The 14,439-nt window shown below is 37.5% G+C and overlaps 1 protein-coding gene across 3 annotated transcripts in view; it reads left to right on the forward strand.

Moving 5' to 3' along the window:
* MAP3K20 (mitogen-activated protein kinase kinase kinase 20) overlaps positions 1 to 14,439 on the forward strand; it is a 193,391-nt gene that overhangs the window by 83,181 nt on the left and 95,771 nt on the right. For all 3 annotated transcript variants that reach the window (XM_025404318.1, XM_025404317.1, XM_025404319.1), the window contains exon 3: positions 12,741 to 12,828. In XM_025404318.1, coding sequence (XP_025260103.1) covers positions 12,741 to 12,828 — 88 coding nt within the window. The remainder of the gene's footprint in view (positions 1 to 12,740; positions 12,829 to 14,439) is intronic.

Raw genomic sequence — 14,439 nt, forward strand, 5'->3', positions numbered from 1 at the left:
GCGCTCCTCTGAGAATCTCATGCTGCCTCTGATCTGACAGGAGGCGGAGCTCAGGCGGCAGTGCTCGCTTGCCAGCTGCTCACCTCCTGCTGTGCGACCTGGTTCCTAACAGGCCACTGTTGGTACCAATACCTAAGAGATGGTCATAAGGAGCTAAAGTAGAATGCTGGTGAAAGTTCCTGGAGTAGACAAAGTCAAGGAAATAGTATTTGTATGTACAGATGGGAAACCAGGAGGTAACCCTTCGATTAGGCCAGTGTTTCTTTGAGTTTTTATTTCATGGGCCATCAAGCATCTATGAATCTGTGGACCCCTGGAATCTTCTGTTAAAAAATGCAATTTGAGATATACTATAAAAATACACTCAACCGTTGAACAATGCAGGGGTTAGGGGCACCAACCCCTGTGCAGTTGAAAATTTGGGTGTCCCTTTTGACTCCTTTGTTAGTGAAAGGAAAGGTGATGGCTGGAGTGATGGTTATTAAGTATGAGATAGTTCATTCAAATGGAGGCGATCTGTTCATCAAGCCATTAGGGGAGAAGTGATCTTTTGCCTTTTAAGTGTGGAGCTGCCTTAAAGTAGGATTGTAGTTAGGACTAGAAAGGAAAAGACTGGAAGACTTCAAATCCCTTCCATTCTTAATAGTCTATCATTCCAGATTATCTTTACTATGTATTAGTTGGGGTTTGGTTGGTACCTTTTTCTTTTTTTTTTTTTTTTGCAATTAATAAAACTAAAAATGTCTGCCAGCTATCACACATATGCCTTTAGTTATTGTTTATGCTGACAGAACCCCAAAATAGTAAAACATTAATGTAGCTGAAGAATCCAAGTGTTCAAGACACAGTCTAATTGCAGTCTAAAAGATGTTAAAGGACTTTCAGACTATTTTAAAATTAAATTTGCTAAATTCTTTTAAATGATTTTGTAGATTTCCATAATAAATGTGGCAAACATTTCTCTTATGGGATGTAAATAATCAAACTCTGTTTCACTGGAGAGTATAAAGCACTTATCTAATCAGATTGTGAGAGTCGCTCAAAATTTCTAACCGTGTAATTTTTGCATAGAGAGAGAGAGTGCCTCCTGCTGTGCAATTAACTGGTTTTATTAGCTATAAATTTGGTTGATGTTGGTTCTTGACCTGATCCTGCACAGTTGAGTGTCAGGAAGGCTTGGAAATCTTAGAGTGGGGACAGCAGCTGAGGCCCTAAGAGAAGCTGATGAGTTGTTTCTCACGCTTCTGTAAGTAAAGAGAGCTTTGGAATTTTCTAGACCTGTTAATTTTTCCTTGTTCATTTTATTCTGTATTCAAATTAGGTTTGTGAAGTGGAGTGGTATGGTTTACTGATTATAAGCAGGGCTTTGAGATCATACTACCTGTATTGAAAACCTGGCTTTGCCATTTCTTGTACCCTTGGGCAAGTTTTAAAGTTTCTCCTTACCTAGGTTTCTTCCCCCGTGAAAGGGTGATTAATAGTAAGCCCTAACTCATGATTTCCTGTGAGAATTTAAGGGTTCAATCTACATGAAGTTTTTGTCCTAGCTCATAGTAGATACTCAATACACGTTAGCTAGTATTATAGAGGGGTCTTCAAGTTGAAGTCTCTTTCAGCAGGGGAAAGTGTTAATAAAAAATGTTTAGAAGGACCTATGATTTTACTGGACTTTTTTTGAAGGGAGAAAGGGGGAAGAAAACATACAAAAAGAGGCAGAGTTAGGCGACCTGGCATCAGACTTTATTACTGACATTTACTAGACAAGTAAGCTTGAGAAAATCAAATCAAAGACCCAATTTTCTCAACACTTAAATACAACATAATATCTCATTTGTGAGAGTCAGGTAAGATAAATACTTTGGAAATGTCAAAGTGCTATATATTTTACCTAAAATATATGTTTTTAGGTAAAAACGTAAGTAAACAAGGACAGTCATATAATAAATACATGAGGCTAATTAAAACAAGCAAAATATGTAAATGAAATCCATTGACGGAAGACATAGGAATTTACGTATAAGCTTGACTTGCCTCTGAATGATCATTGATTATAAAGGAAGGGGAAAGATGTCAGAGAAAGGACTTAGCATTGGTGGAGCAACCTGGTATTTGCTGGGCACTGGAGTAGGATTACTGTCTGCCTTTCACAGATGAGAAAACTGAGGCTCAGGTTAAATTACTTCCTCAAAGTCACCTCACTGATAAGTGGCAGAGCCAACATTATAACGAAGCCTGCGTGACTCCAGAGGATGTCCTAATACAACATGGTTAATTACCTCCAATCTATTTGTCACATATTTATTGAGCACCTACTCTGTGTAGTGTTAATAATACATTAATTTTTTCACAAAAATGGATAGAAATGTAAAGCATGAAGGGATCTGAATGATAATTTTGTGCAACCAAGTCATTTTGTAGGAAGGAAAAAAGGCCCAGAGTGACCAGGTCGCTTTAGGGTCATCCATTTTGGAACAGAATTAAATTTTTACTCACCTAGTCCAATATTTGATTAAGTTATATTGCTGTTCAATTCCTTAGATGCCTAATCCTTCATTAGTTCCAATTTGAAGCCTCATTTGGGGATTTTCTTTCTGGATAATTTCTGTGTAATTGCTTTGACCAAGTTACATAAGTTGTTCGATGGAAAGCCAACTGAATTCTTGTTTGTGCTTTTGTCACCCAAACTGAGTACAAGTTGTTTCAATATATTTTACTTTTTCTTTCTTCCTTTCTTTCTTTGTTTTAATTGAGACTGGACCTTTGTTGCCCAGGCTGGAGTGCAGTGGCACGGTCTCAGCTCACTGTAGCCTTGACCTCCTAGGTGCAAGTGATCCTCCCACCTCAGTCTCCTGAGTAGCTGGGACTACAGGCGCATGCCACTACGCCTGGCTAATTTCTGCATTTTTTGTAGAGATAGGGTCTCACTATGTTGCCCAGACTGGTCTCGAACTCTTGAGCTCAAGTTATCTGCCTGCCTTGGCCTCCCAAAGTGCTAGAACTACAGGGGTGAGCCACCACACCTGGCCTTACTTTTTCACGTTATCAGTGACATTCTGGTGTGAGCACAAAGAATGTGAAATCTCTTTGCCTTTTTGTGATTTGGAAATAGCTCTTGAATCCCTGGTCTTAAATCTTCACTCTGTTTCATTCAGTTTTTGCCACCCTCCTATCCTGCCAGGTGAGTCTGCCCTTAGTTGGGTATGTACTTAACTAGAGAGCAGCTCTAGATCCCTGGAGGGAAGCCCAGGCTCCTCCCAAGTGACTGCACGCATGAGTTGGCTGCATCACACCAGGAAAACCATTGAGCAATAGGAGACTTCCCAGCACTGGTGATGTTTGTAATAAATATCCCCCATGACTCCATCTCAGTTGTTTAAGAAGAGTGGGGAAATGACTGGTGTATTTTTTTTAAATAGCATTTTTAACTGTTTCTCTTCCAAAGAAAAGTCTTCATGATGTCAAACATCATTCAGAATATAGGTATTCTATTATGGATCTGAATTCAGTCCATTTATCCTTCTTTGTTGCCCTGAATACCTGAAGAGCATCATTTGAAAAAGAACCTATGGAATTGTGAAGTTTGCTGCTTTTTATGTGACTGTGACTGAATGGGTCTTGTTAAGCCCAAACTGACTCGAAGGGCATGACCTGTGTATGACTCTCTGGTGATTATATACAGGATTGAAAATCCTCCAAGCCTGCTTTTAAAGTTGTTCTTGTAGCACAGCAGTTTTGGATGTAGAAAGGCTGGTTTTCCATCTTGTCATACATGTAAGAATGAAGTTTTTTCTTTTTATTAAAAAAAAGCCCCTGGTTATGATACTCTTGGGGTAAACATGCACTGAATTAAGCAGCATTTTGTTTTGTTTTGTTTTTGACTCAGTCAAGATCCTGGGATCCTGAAACTGTTACACTTTTGATAACTGAGATTGAAAACTTTCCTTTGTTTTCTTTATAATCGGAACCTGAAACAATTAGCAGGCAAGAGAAGTTCTCCCTACATCTTTCCTGAAATAGCTAGCTGTTTTGACCTTATAGATTTGTAAATACTGTTTTAGGAGTTTCTAAATCAGTAATTTCTCCTTGCGTTCACCTTCTGCTGCATAGTTCTGGACTCTGTAGTGATAAAGATAAGAGGTATGCTTCACGGAGGGGACCCTGGTTCATCTGTTGTGGATATTTATGATACTGGCCCTGGCCTAGGAATGGAGCTTGTGTGCAATGTGGCCCCACTACTGAGAACCAGGGGTCCATCTGTCAGCACACAGCAAAGGAGCACCTACCATAGCTTTCAGGCTGAATAATGGGTATGGAATGTGGACTTGGCAAAAGGCTGGCTCATCTCTAGAGGTGATTTTGGAAATACATGGCAAAATGTATTGGATAGAAAATTGGAAATAGAGGGTTTAATGTTAAGCAAGCTTTTCATCCTTGCTTAATCTTAAATCCTACATTTAAGTACAAGGCAAAGAAAAAGTACAATGCAAAAGCAAGGGCATGCTGGAAGAATGCAAAGCAGCAAAGGATTCTCAAGAAATCGTGCTCATGTAATTGTCTTGGACAACAGAGCCTACAAAGAGGCAAAGTGCAGCTGTCCAAATCCTCATTCTTGAAGTTTAAATCCACAATGAACTAGTGAACATAAGTCTCAACTGTGCCTCCTACTGCAATTATATAATTGATTGACTGTTGTTCTTATGAAATGTACCCTAAGTAACCCTTAAACATGTAAAAGAATAGAATGAATACTGAAGCAAATTCATACCTTCCGGCATTTTACTCTTCTCACTGTATGGTTCAGGGTTAACATTTGCTGACATAGGCTCTCCATAATTATTTAAACACACTGAATATCAGTATCATCAAATACTGCTCATGCATCCTTTAAATGTTACTGAGTGCTTCCTGTATATAAGGTATCTGACTTTTCTCATTCATGTGGTATTATACTAGCATTTTACAAGAGGAGCAAAGTAGAAAAGACTCTTCTAAAGGGTAGCAGACCATAGGCGCAGACACGAGAAGGGAAAGGAGCATTATGTAATAAAATGCTGAACCACATGCATACTGAGTAGGTTGAAGTTCATCTGGAGCCCATGCGATTTCCAGTATCCACGTCTTTGGTCTCATGGCCTCTCAGAACCTGTGGCCTTCTGTAAGAGTAACCCGAGTGAACCCTAGTTTGTTCCAGAGCCGTATCAGGAGAAAATCACAGGTCAGTGGTTAACTAAACAAGTTTTTATATGCCTACCATAGTCCTGGGAAGGTAAGGAAAGAGCTTTACTTCTTCCTGACCCGATCCTAGGGAGAATCTTTCCATGCAAATAAATATTTTAAATTTCATATTCATATGGTCTTATATATATTACATATAACATGCCTGTACTGCTTTTTCTGATTATAAAAATTACATAGACTTATTGTAAAGAATTTGGGAAATAGACAAAAGAGTATGATCCCTCTTCTTTCTGCCACTTAGAAATAGATGACCACAGTAATGTTTTCTTTCTTCCTTGCCTTTTTTCTATACACATAATTTTTATTTTTAAAAAATGTAGGATCATCTCCTATATTCTTGAACTTTGGGGACATATAGTGACCCTGGATCATATTGGTATTTTGGAGATACAGTTTTTGGAGAGAGCCTTGGACCTTGGATGTAGAGTGCAGTGAGGAGATGGCTTCAGCTAAGTGATTAGATGAACTACTTTTCTTTCTCTTACTACCACACTCTGATAAAATGATAGACTCTTACAATTGGTGAGGACCGGCCAGGCATGGTGGCTCACACCTGTAATCCCAGCGCTTTGAGAGGCCGAGGCAGGCAGCTCACCTGAGGTCAGGAGTTTGAGACCAGCCTGACCAACATGGCAAAACACCGTCTCTACTAAAAATACAAAACTTAGACAGGCATGGTGGTGGGCGCCTGTAATCCCAGCTACTCAGGAGGCTGAGGTAGGAGAATCACTTGAACCCAGGAGGCGGAGGTTGCAGTGAGCCGAGATTGTGCCATTGCACTCCAGCCTGGGCAACAAGAATGAAACTCCATCTCCAGACAAAAAAAAAAAAAAAAAAGATGAGGACCTAGAGATCAAGGTCTGTGGAGTTATGTGCTTAAATACCACACACCCACTAGAGGACTTGAAGGAGTAGTTGACATTCGTGGGCAAAAGAAGTATATACCTTGTGTCAGTGCCACATCACATGCAGAGGCATGGACCCCACTGATACACAATCCTGCTGCTAGGTGGAGGGAAGTAGCTGTTGACAATCAGAGAGAAAAGCCTGTTCTGAGTATAAGATGTAAATGGAGCCTGCCGGCCTTATGATGTGGGGCTTCATAAACGATTGCTTTCATTCTATACCCATCAACAGGTTGTTGTTGGTATCTTTGCTTTCTTTCACAAAAAGTGAACTGAGTTTTATTTTTACAATATTTATCAAATAAATACATATAGAGTATATTAATGAAATACAAAAGGTATAAAACAAGTTTTTTAACTTTTAGGTTTAGGGGTACACGTGCAGGTGTGTTACATGGGTACATTGTCTGTCATGGGCGGACTGGTGTACAGATTATTTTATCACCCAGGTAATAAACATAGTACCCTATAGGTAGTTTTTCAGTCCTCACCCTCCTCCCACCCTCCACCTTCAAGTAGACCCCGGTGTCTATTGTTTCCTACTTTGTGTCCATGTGTACTCAGTGTTTAGCTCCTACTCTTAAGTGAGAACATGTTGTATTTATTTGGTTTTCTATTTCCTGCCTTTGCTCACTTAGGATAATGGCCTCCAGCTCTATCCATGTTTCTGCAAAGGACATGATCTTGTTCTTTTTTATGACTGCATAGTATTCCTAGCTCCATCCATGTCACTGCAAAGGACACAATCTTGTTCTTTTTTATGGCTGCATAATATTCCTAGCTGTATCCATGTTTCTGCAAAGGACATGATATTGTTCTTTTTTATGGCTGCATAGTATTCCATGGTATATATGTACCACATTTTGTTTATCCGGTCTTCCTTTGATGGGCATTTAGGTTGATTCCATGTCTTTGGTATTGTGAATAGTGCTGTGACGAACATGTGTCCTTATGGTAAAATGATTTATATTCCCTTGGGTTCCCTCATTGTATTCCATTACCCAGTAATGGAATGTAAGTAATGGAATTGCTAGATTGAATGGTAGTTCTGTTTTAAGTTCTTTGAGAAGTCACCAAACTGCCTTTCATAATGGCTAAACTAATTTGCATTCCCACCAGCAGTGTATGAGCATTCCTTTTTCTGTACAGCTTTACCAGCATCTGTTATTTCTTGACTTTTTTTTTTTTTTTCTGAGGTGGAGTCTAGCTCTGTCGCAAGGCTGGAGTACAGTGGCGCAATCTCGGCTCACTGCAACCTCCACCTCCCGGGTTTAAACGGTTCTCCTGCCTCAGCCTCTGGAGTAGCTGGGATTACAGGTGCCCACCACCATGTCCAGCTAATTTTTGTATTTTTAGTAGAGACAGGCTTTCACCATGTTGTCCAGGCTGGTCTCGAACTCCTGCCCTCATAATCTGCCCACCTCGGCCTCCCAAAGTGCTGGGATTTTTTAGTAATAGCCATTCTAACTGGTGTGAGATGGTATCTCATTGTGGTTTTGATTTGCATTTCTCTAATGATTAGAGATGTTGGGCATTTTTCCATATGCTTGTTGGCTGCATGTATGTCTTCTTTTGAAAAGTGTGCATGTCCTTTGCCTACTTTTTAACGGGGTGGTTTTTTGCTTGTAAACTTTTTAAAGTTCCTTATAGATTCTGGACATTAGACCTGTGTGATTGTGAGATGCATAGTTTGCAAATATTTTCTCCCATTCTGTAGACTGTCTGTTTACTCTGTTGATAGTTTCTTTTGCTGTGCACAAGCTCTTCAGTTTAATTAGTCCCATTTGTCGATGTTTGCAAAACAAGCTTTAAAGACACAGAATCTTTAAGGAGTCTATGGCAGCTCTCCAAAATTAAATAAACAAAATAAAATTTGGGATTAGGTTGAAAAAAAGTTTTGAATCGAAGGAAAAGAGTCCTTCTGAAGATGGAGATATTTTTAAACTGTTGGAAATACTTTAAAGAAGATAATTAAAACTATGATATTTAACTTCTTTTAATATCTCTGAATCTAGAAATGCTGATAAAACTAACAACAAAATACTCACGACCTCCCAGGTTAATTAACAAACTAAAACTTCTGTAATTTTTCCAATAAAGGAAAGAGGAAGGGAGAAAGGAACTGGCCCCAGCTGGAAACAGTACGAGCAGGCAAACAATAATCTGTAGAGACATTTTGGTACCCTAATAAGGACATGACTATTAGACATTTTTATGAATAGACCTTGATTCCTCCGTTTATGTGTCAGATTGGGGCCCTTTATTTTATGGAGAATCTTAGAGCCTGAGTTAAAATTGGCACTTTGGGAGGCCGAGGCAGGCGGATCATTTGAGGTCAGGAGTTTGAGACCAGCCTGGCCAACGTGGTGAAACCCTGTATTCACTAAAAAAAAAAAAAAGTACAAAAATTAGCTGGGCATGGTGGTACGTGCCTGTAATTCCAGGTACTCAGGAGGCTGAGGCAGGAGAATCACTTGAACCTGGGATGCAGATGTTGCAGTGAGCGGAGATTGTGCCACTACACTCCAGCTTGGGCGACAGAGTGAGACTCTGTCTAAATATAAATATATATTGTTGCAGTCTGTCCCAGTCTTTTCTTAGATCCTCCAAGTCCTAGTTTGGAAAATTACATATTTATCTTAAGAATATTTAGACCATAGTTTGTACAACTTTAAGGTGATTATTGAATATGTAGACTCTGATCATTCATTTCTGCAAAAGTTTAGAATGCCATTTTTAAAACTTTTTTATTGTGGTAAAATATACATAGCATAAAATTTGCCATTTCAACCTATTTAAGTGTATAATTCACTGGCATTTATTTGTTTATTTAGACAGGGTCTTGCTCTGTTGCCCAGGCTAGATTGCAGTGGCACAGTCACAGCTCACTGCAGCTTTGACCTCCTGGGCTCAAGCCATCCTACTGCCTCAGCTTCCTGAGTAGCTGGGACCACAGGCATGTGCCACCACACCTGGCTAATTTTTTATTTTTAGTAGAGACAAGGTCTCACTATGTTGCCCAAACTGATCTCAAACCCCTGAGTTCAAGTGCTTCTGTTCTCCTGCCTCAGCCTCCCAAAATGCTGGGATTATAGGCATGAGCCCCTGTGCCTGGCCAGTGGCATTTATTGTAGTCACAGTGTTGTGCACCATCACCACTATTTACAAAAATTTTCATCACCCCAAACAGAAACGCTGTACCCATTAAGCAATAACCCCTCATTTTCTCCTCCCATCAGCCCCTGGTTACAACCTCTAATCTGCTTTCTTTATTGCTGAATGTGTTCATTCAAGATAGTTCATATAAGTAGAATCATACAGTATCTGCCCTTTTGTGCCTGGTGTATTTTACTTAGCATGATATTTTCAAGGCCCATTCATGTTGCAGCGCATATCCAAACTTAATTCGTGTTTACAACTGAAATAGTGTTTCATTGTGTTTATATACAACCTCACATTTTATTTATCAGTTGATAAACACTTTGGTTGTTTTTACCTTTTGTTTATTTTGAATAATGCTGCTTTGGACATTGGGTCCGAATATCTGTTTGACTCCTTAGAATAGCATTTTGCACACTGAGAAATGTGTAGATCTTTTATATAGAAAATTTTAGTCTTCCAGATTTCGCATGTTGACTGAAATTATTTCTGTGTAACTTAAATAAACACAAACATAAAACTAAGAATTAATAACTCCTTATAACTCTCATATACAGGTAAATTCAAAGTCAATTTTTCAATTAAACAAAAATAAAATCAGTACAGCTTTAACAATTGTTATCCAATTATATTTACTGAAAATAAATGGCTTACGTTGGTTTTAATAGTGTAAAAAGATATACTTTTGTATGATGGGCCATTATTTTAGCTTTCATCATTATCATGTTTTCTTTTTAACAGTGAATGCATTTTTAAACCAATAATCCATTATTTTGATGTGCAGCTCATTTGCTAGATTATCCCAGAATATAAATCTGGAAAACAAAGGAAAAACAGCAATTCAGTGAGAAATTATTTACTGCATATTTATTGCAACAGTTTTTTTTCCATGAACTCTTGCGAGCAGGTGCCTATAAAGGCAAAATCCAGAGAGTATATCTGCTTGCTGTCAGAGGGTGATTGCAACAAACAGGTTTTAATAATTTGGTTAACCTCACACTTGTTTTTATTGGAGCTTATTTGAACTGCTAACATCATGATGTCATTTGACCTTCATTTATTACAAACATATCACTTACTTATTCAGTCTGCCTCTGTTTACTGTTGGCCCATTTCCATTAAATCAGTACAGCACTCTAAAGGAACATGTTGTTTTTATGATGTTAAATCAGATTCTTAGTTTATTATATAAGAACCTAAAATCTTATTTCATGAAAATATGATTTACTTGGAAATTATACTGCAAATTTTTTTTGCAAAAAATATGAGCACAACAAGGGGATATAGGATAATGATTGTTATTTTGACATTAGCATTTGCCAGCCTAACAGCTGTTAGACATGCTTACTGGAACCTGAAATAATCAATCCTATTTCTTCAAGATATCACTTGGCAATATCTTAAATATAAACATGGAAACCAGCTGGAACACTGAAAATCCCATCATGCTGCATTGTGAAGTAGTCATCCAAGGATTCAGAATATTCTTGTATTTATTCTTTATTGATACAAAAATTTTTAATGATGACACAATTCAGGTGCCCCAAAGAATATTCCAAAGGATAACACTGCCTCAGTTTGACAAATACTGGTTCAAACATTAACTCTATTGCTTTACTCACATTGAACTCTAATGCTTTATTCACAAACAGTTGGTCTACCACTTAAAGATGGGGCTTTGTGATTTCCAAACTGCACATACATTCTATTTTTACAATAAACCTTATCTATTATTTCTTCATAAGAAGTAGAGTTGCCATGTGGATGAATAGTTGTGTTGCACAAATAATATATCTTCTTCCTACTTGAGAAACTAAACTATGAGAAGAAGGTTGCTTGATGAACACAGACCCCTCTATACACACTAGGCGCTCATAAGTGTTAAGGAATTGTTTGATTAAGCAGTAATAGCCCCCTTCCACACACGTATTACTAAAAGAAAACACTGTCAAATCAAGCTTGATAAGTGTCTCTCACAATCAGTGATATTCTTTATCTCAATTTCATATTGACTCTATGCCAACCCTCAAACTTCTGTTTTCCACCTAGTTACACCATCTTCAAAACCAGTTTCACGGCTGTTTTTAATGAAACTCCAACTCTTATCCTATGAAAAAAATTCATAGCAAATAACACTACTCATAGTTTACACATTCCCAGAGGGGAGTCCCTTTCTGACCAAAGTGTCTCCATTTTCATTAACTGCTGACATTCTTCTTGATGATCCTCTTTCTGGGGTGGGGACTTATAAATCTCCTGTCCTCTTATTGCCAATAATATACCTTTCATTGAAAAATACTAAATATTTTCTATATTTAACTTATGTAATTTTATACCTCATTATATTTCTAATTCTTGATTAGCCATATTTTATCTCCACAAAAGTCATAAAATGTTGATGAATATATGATTTATGTAGTGATCATCTTTCTATTGACATTAGCGGATATACACTATAGTATCTGGTTTTTTTGTTTTAAAAATTAAGTTTAATAAATACAACTTATTTTTACCATGTCATTCTTCAGTACTGCTTTGTAGTATTTAACATGTTTCAAAATGTATAAACATGGCCTCCTATCAAATCACCACTGAAAGTCAAGAATCTACCTATAAGTTTGTAGTGCCTTGCATACAGAAGGAGAACAATAGTATATTTTGAATAAATGATTAGATAAATAAGTGGGTATTACCTGAATCGATTCCATTAACATTTTAAAATCCCTACCTTAATTTTGACTCATCTAACCAACAGAAGTTCAGTCTGGCTGTAGCCTCTCAGAACAGACATTTTGCAAAATATATATAGTTGACTATTAGGAAGAGGACCTTCACTGTAAATAAATGGGGTATCTCTTCAGTCATTCTCCTCCATTATCAGTCAGGTGGGCTTGGAGTAAACACCTCTCTTATCGCTTCTTCAACCCCATTTTCTTTCTAAATTTTCAGAAAGCTTCAGTAGAAATGTTTAAACTTCCAAGAAAGACAACTTTAGCAGAATTACATACTGGTTGGGCACATATACATCTTTGTAAATGTACGTAAAAGAAAACTAAGACCAGGCGTGGTAGCTCACACCTGTAATCCCAGCACTTTGGCAGGCCAAGGTGGGAGGATTGCTTGAGCCCAAGAGTTCGAGATCAGCCTGGACAACATAGACCCCATCTCTAAAAAAAAATAAGTAATAAATTTAATTAGCTGAGTGTAGTGGTATGTGCCTGTAGTCCCAGCTACTTGGGAGACTGAGGCAGGAGAATTACTTGAGCCCAGGAGGCCAAGGCTGCAGTGAGCCAAGATCACACCACTGCACTCTAGCCTGGGCAACAGAGCAAGATCCTAGCTCAAAAAAAAAAAAAAAAAAATGAGTAGGAAGCCTGTTTTATTCTACTATTATAAATGTGAAATTTTATGCAACTTTGCATTTTATTTTTCGTACAGGCAGAAATACTCAGTGTCCTCAGTCACAGAAACATCATCCAGTTTTATGGAGTAATTCTTGAACCTCCCAACTATGGCATTGTCACAGGTAAGAACTCAGTATTTGACTTCTTTCTTTTTCCAATTACCTAGCTTTAGATTCCTTAATATGCTAAAATGCTTAATATTAGGTTCAATCATGAATTGTGTGTTACTGTCAGATGTCACTTTTGTTGCTATAAAGCATTAATAAAACTGATTATATCAATATAATTAAGAATAGTGTTTCCACTTCTACCCATGTTTAATTGTGCTAATTATATCTGCGTAAATGCTATTTAAATGCACTTGCAGCTGCAATACCAATATTTCAAGGTGCCGTTTAACTAAAATTTCATTTAATTAGCTGAAATGAGAGATGTTTTTTGTAACTCTGTGACCTTTTATAAATTAAGATTTCTTGAGCTATTCATGTTGTAATTCTTTGCAAGGCATTTTAATCCCATTAGAGCATTCTTTCTTCAAGGTCTCTGACATGAGAACAATATTTTTCAGGTTTGGTCAACTAAGTTGGTAATGACCTTGATCTAAATTATCATATAATTTGGAGCAGCAGTTTATAACTGACAGACATACCCTTTCTAAAAAGGAGCACATAGAAAGTTTTGCCACATGAAAATACAGAGAGACACATATCTTTAATACTTTATGCTCATATTTGTATAATCCACTGAAGAGCTTGTAGGTCTACAATAACTCGGTTTTACAACAAATAACTTTGATCTCTATCTTGGCAATTCTTTGATTAAAACAAAGTCAAACAAGAAAACCTTAAAATATTAGCCATATCTTCTCCCACGATAGAGGTGAGAACCTGGATTGTCTTTATAGAAAATAACAACAAAACACCCCTCGACAAAAAGGATTGTATTAAGTACTTTCTATAAATTATCTCATCTAATACTTATAGTAATCCTATGACATAGATAAAATAATTTCTGTTTTACTAGTAAGAAACTACATCTCTAACTTAAGCAACTTTCCCATGGTCACCTAGCTAGTGGTAGAACCAAAGCGCTATAAATTCCTCAAGCTGATTCTCCACAGAAGCTCCTCTTCTATGCAAGCTAGGTTCTGGAAAGCTGTGAGCTGACTGGTTCTTAAACTCAGAGAAACATGGTTGCTGTTATTCCATCTTCTGGCAGCAGGTAGTTTAACATGCTTTTACTCTTAGTAGCATTTTAACCTAAGTTCTTAAGTGGAGGGACTTTTTTCCCCAATTCACTGCCTTTAGATCTGTGACTGAAATGGGGCATGTAGCAATTTTTATCTTGAGTCTATATTTCCTATAAATGTAAATACCCAAGAATGGAGTATATTGTTGGTTAGGGGGGAGGTAACCATACCTCACGTTTTAAGTCAGATTTCTGATTTAAAGTTAAACCTTTCTTTGTCAACCCGTATACCATGTGGCTCCTTTTTTCTGTGTCTATTGTATCTACTTTTTTTTTAACTAGTTACATTTACTTTTTAAATCTGAATCCAGTGTTCTGATCCTCGTTTGTGGCTGATATTATTCCTCCCTAAGAAAGTGTGATACTCCCAAGAGATTAGAAATTCTGTTTCTTGTTATATACTCTTGATGTTTAATGCTTTTTGAAAATATTTTTGGCCAACTAATGAGCTATTCATGAAGTGTTCTAGTTTCTTGAGGTGAGGG

This window comes from Theropithecus gelada, chromosome 12 (genome assembly GCF_003255815.1).
Source record: "Theropithecus gelada isolate Dixy chromosome 12, Tgel_1.0, whole genome shotgun sequence".
Classification (NCBI taxonomy): domain Eukaryota; kingdom Metazoa; phylum Chordata; class Mammalia; order Primates; family Cercopithecidae; genus Theropithecus; species Theropithecus gelada.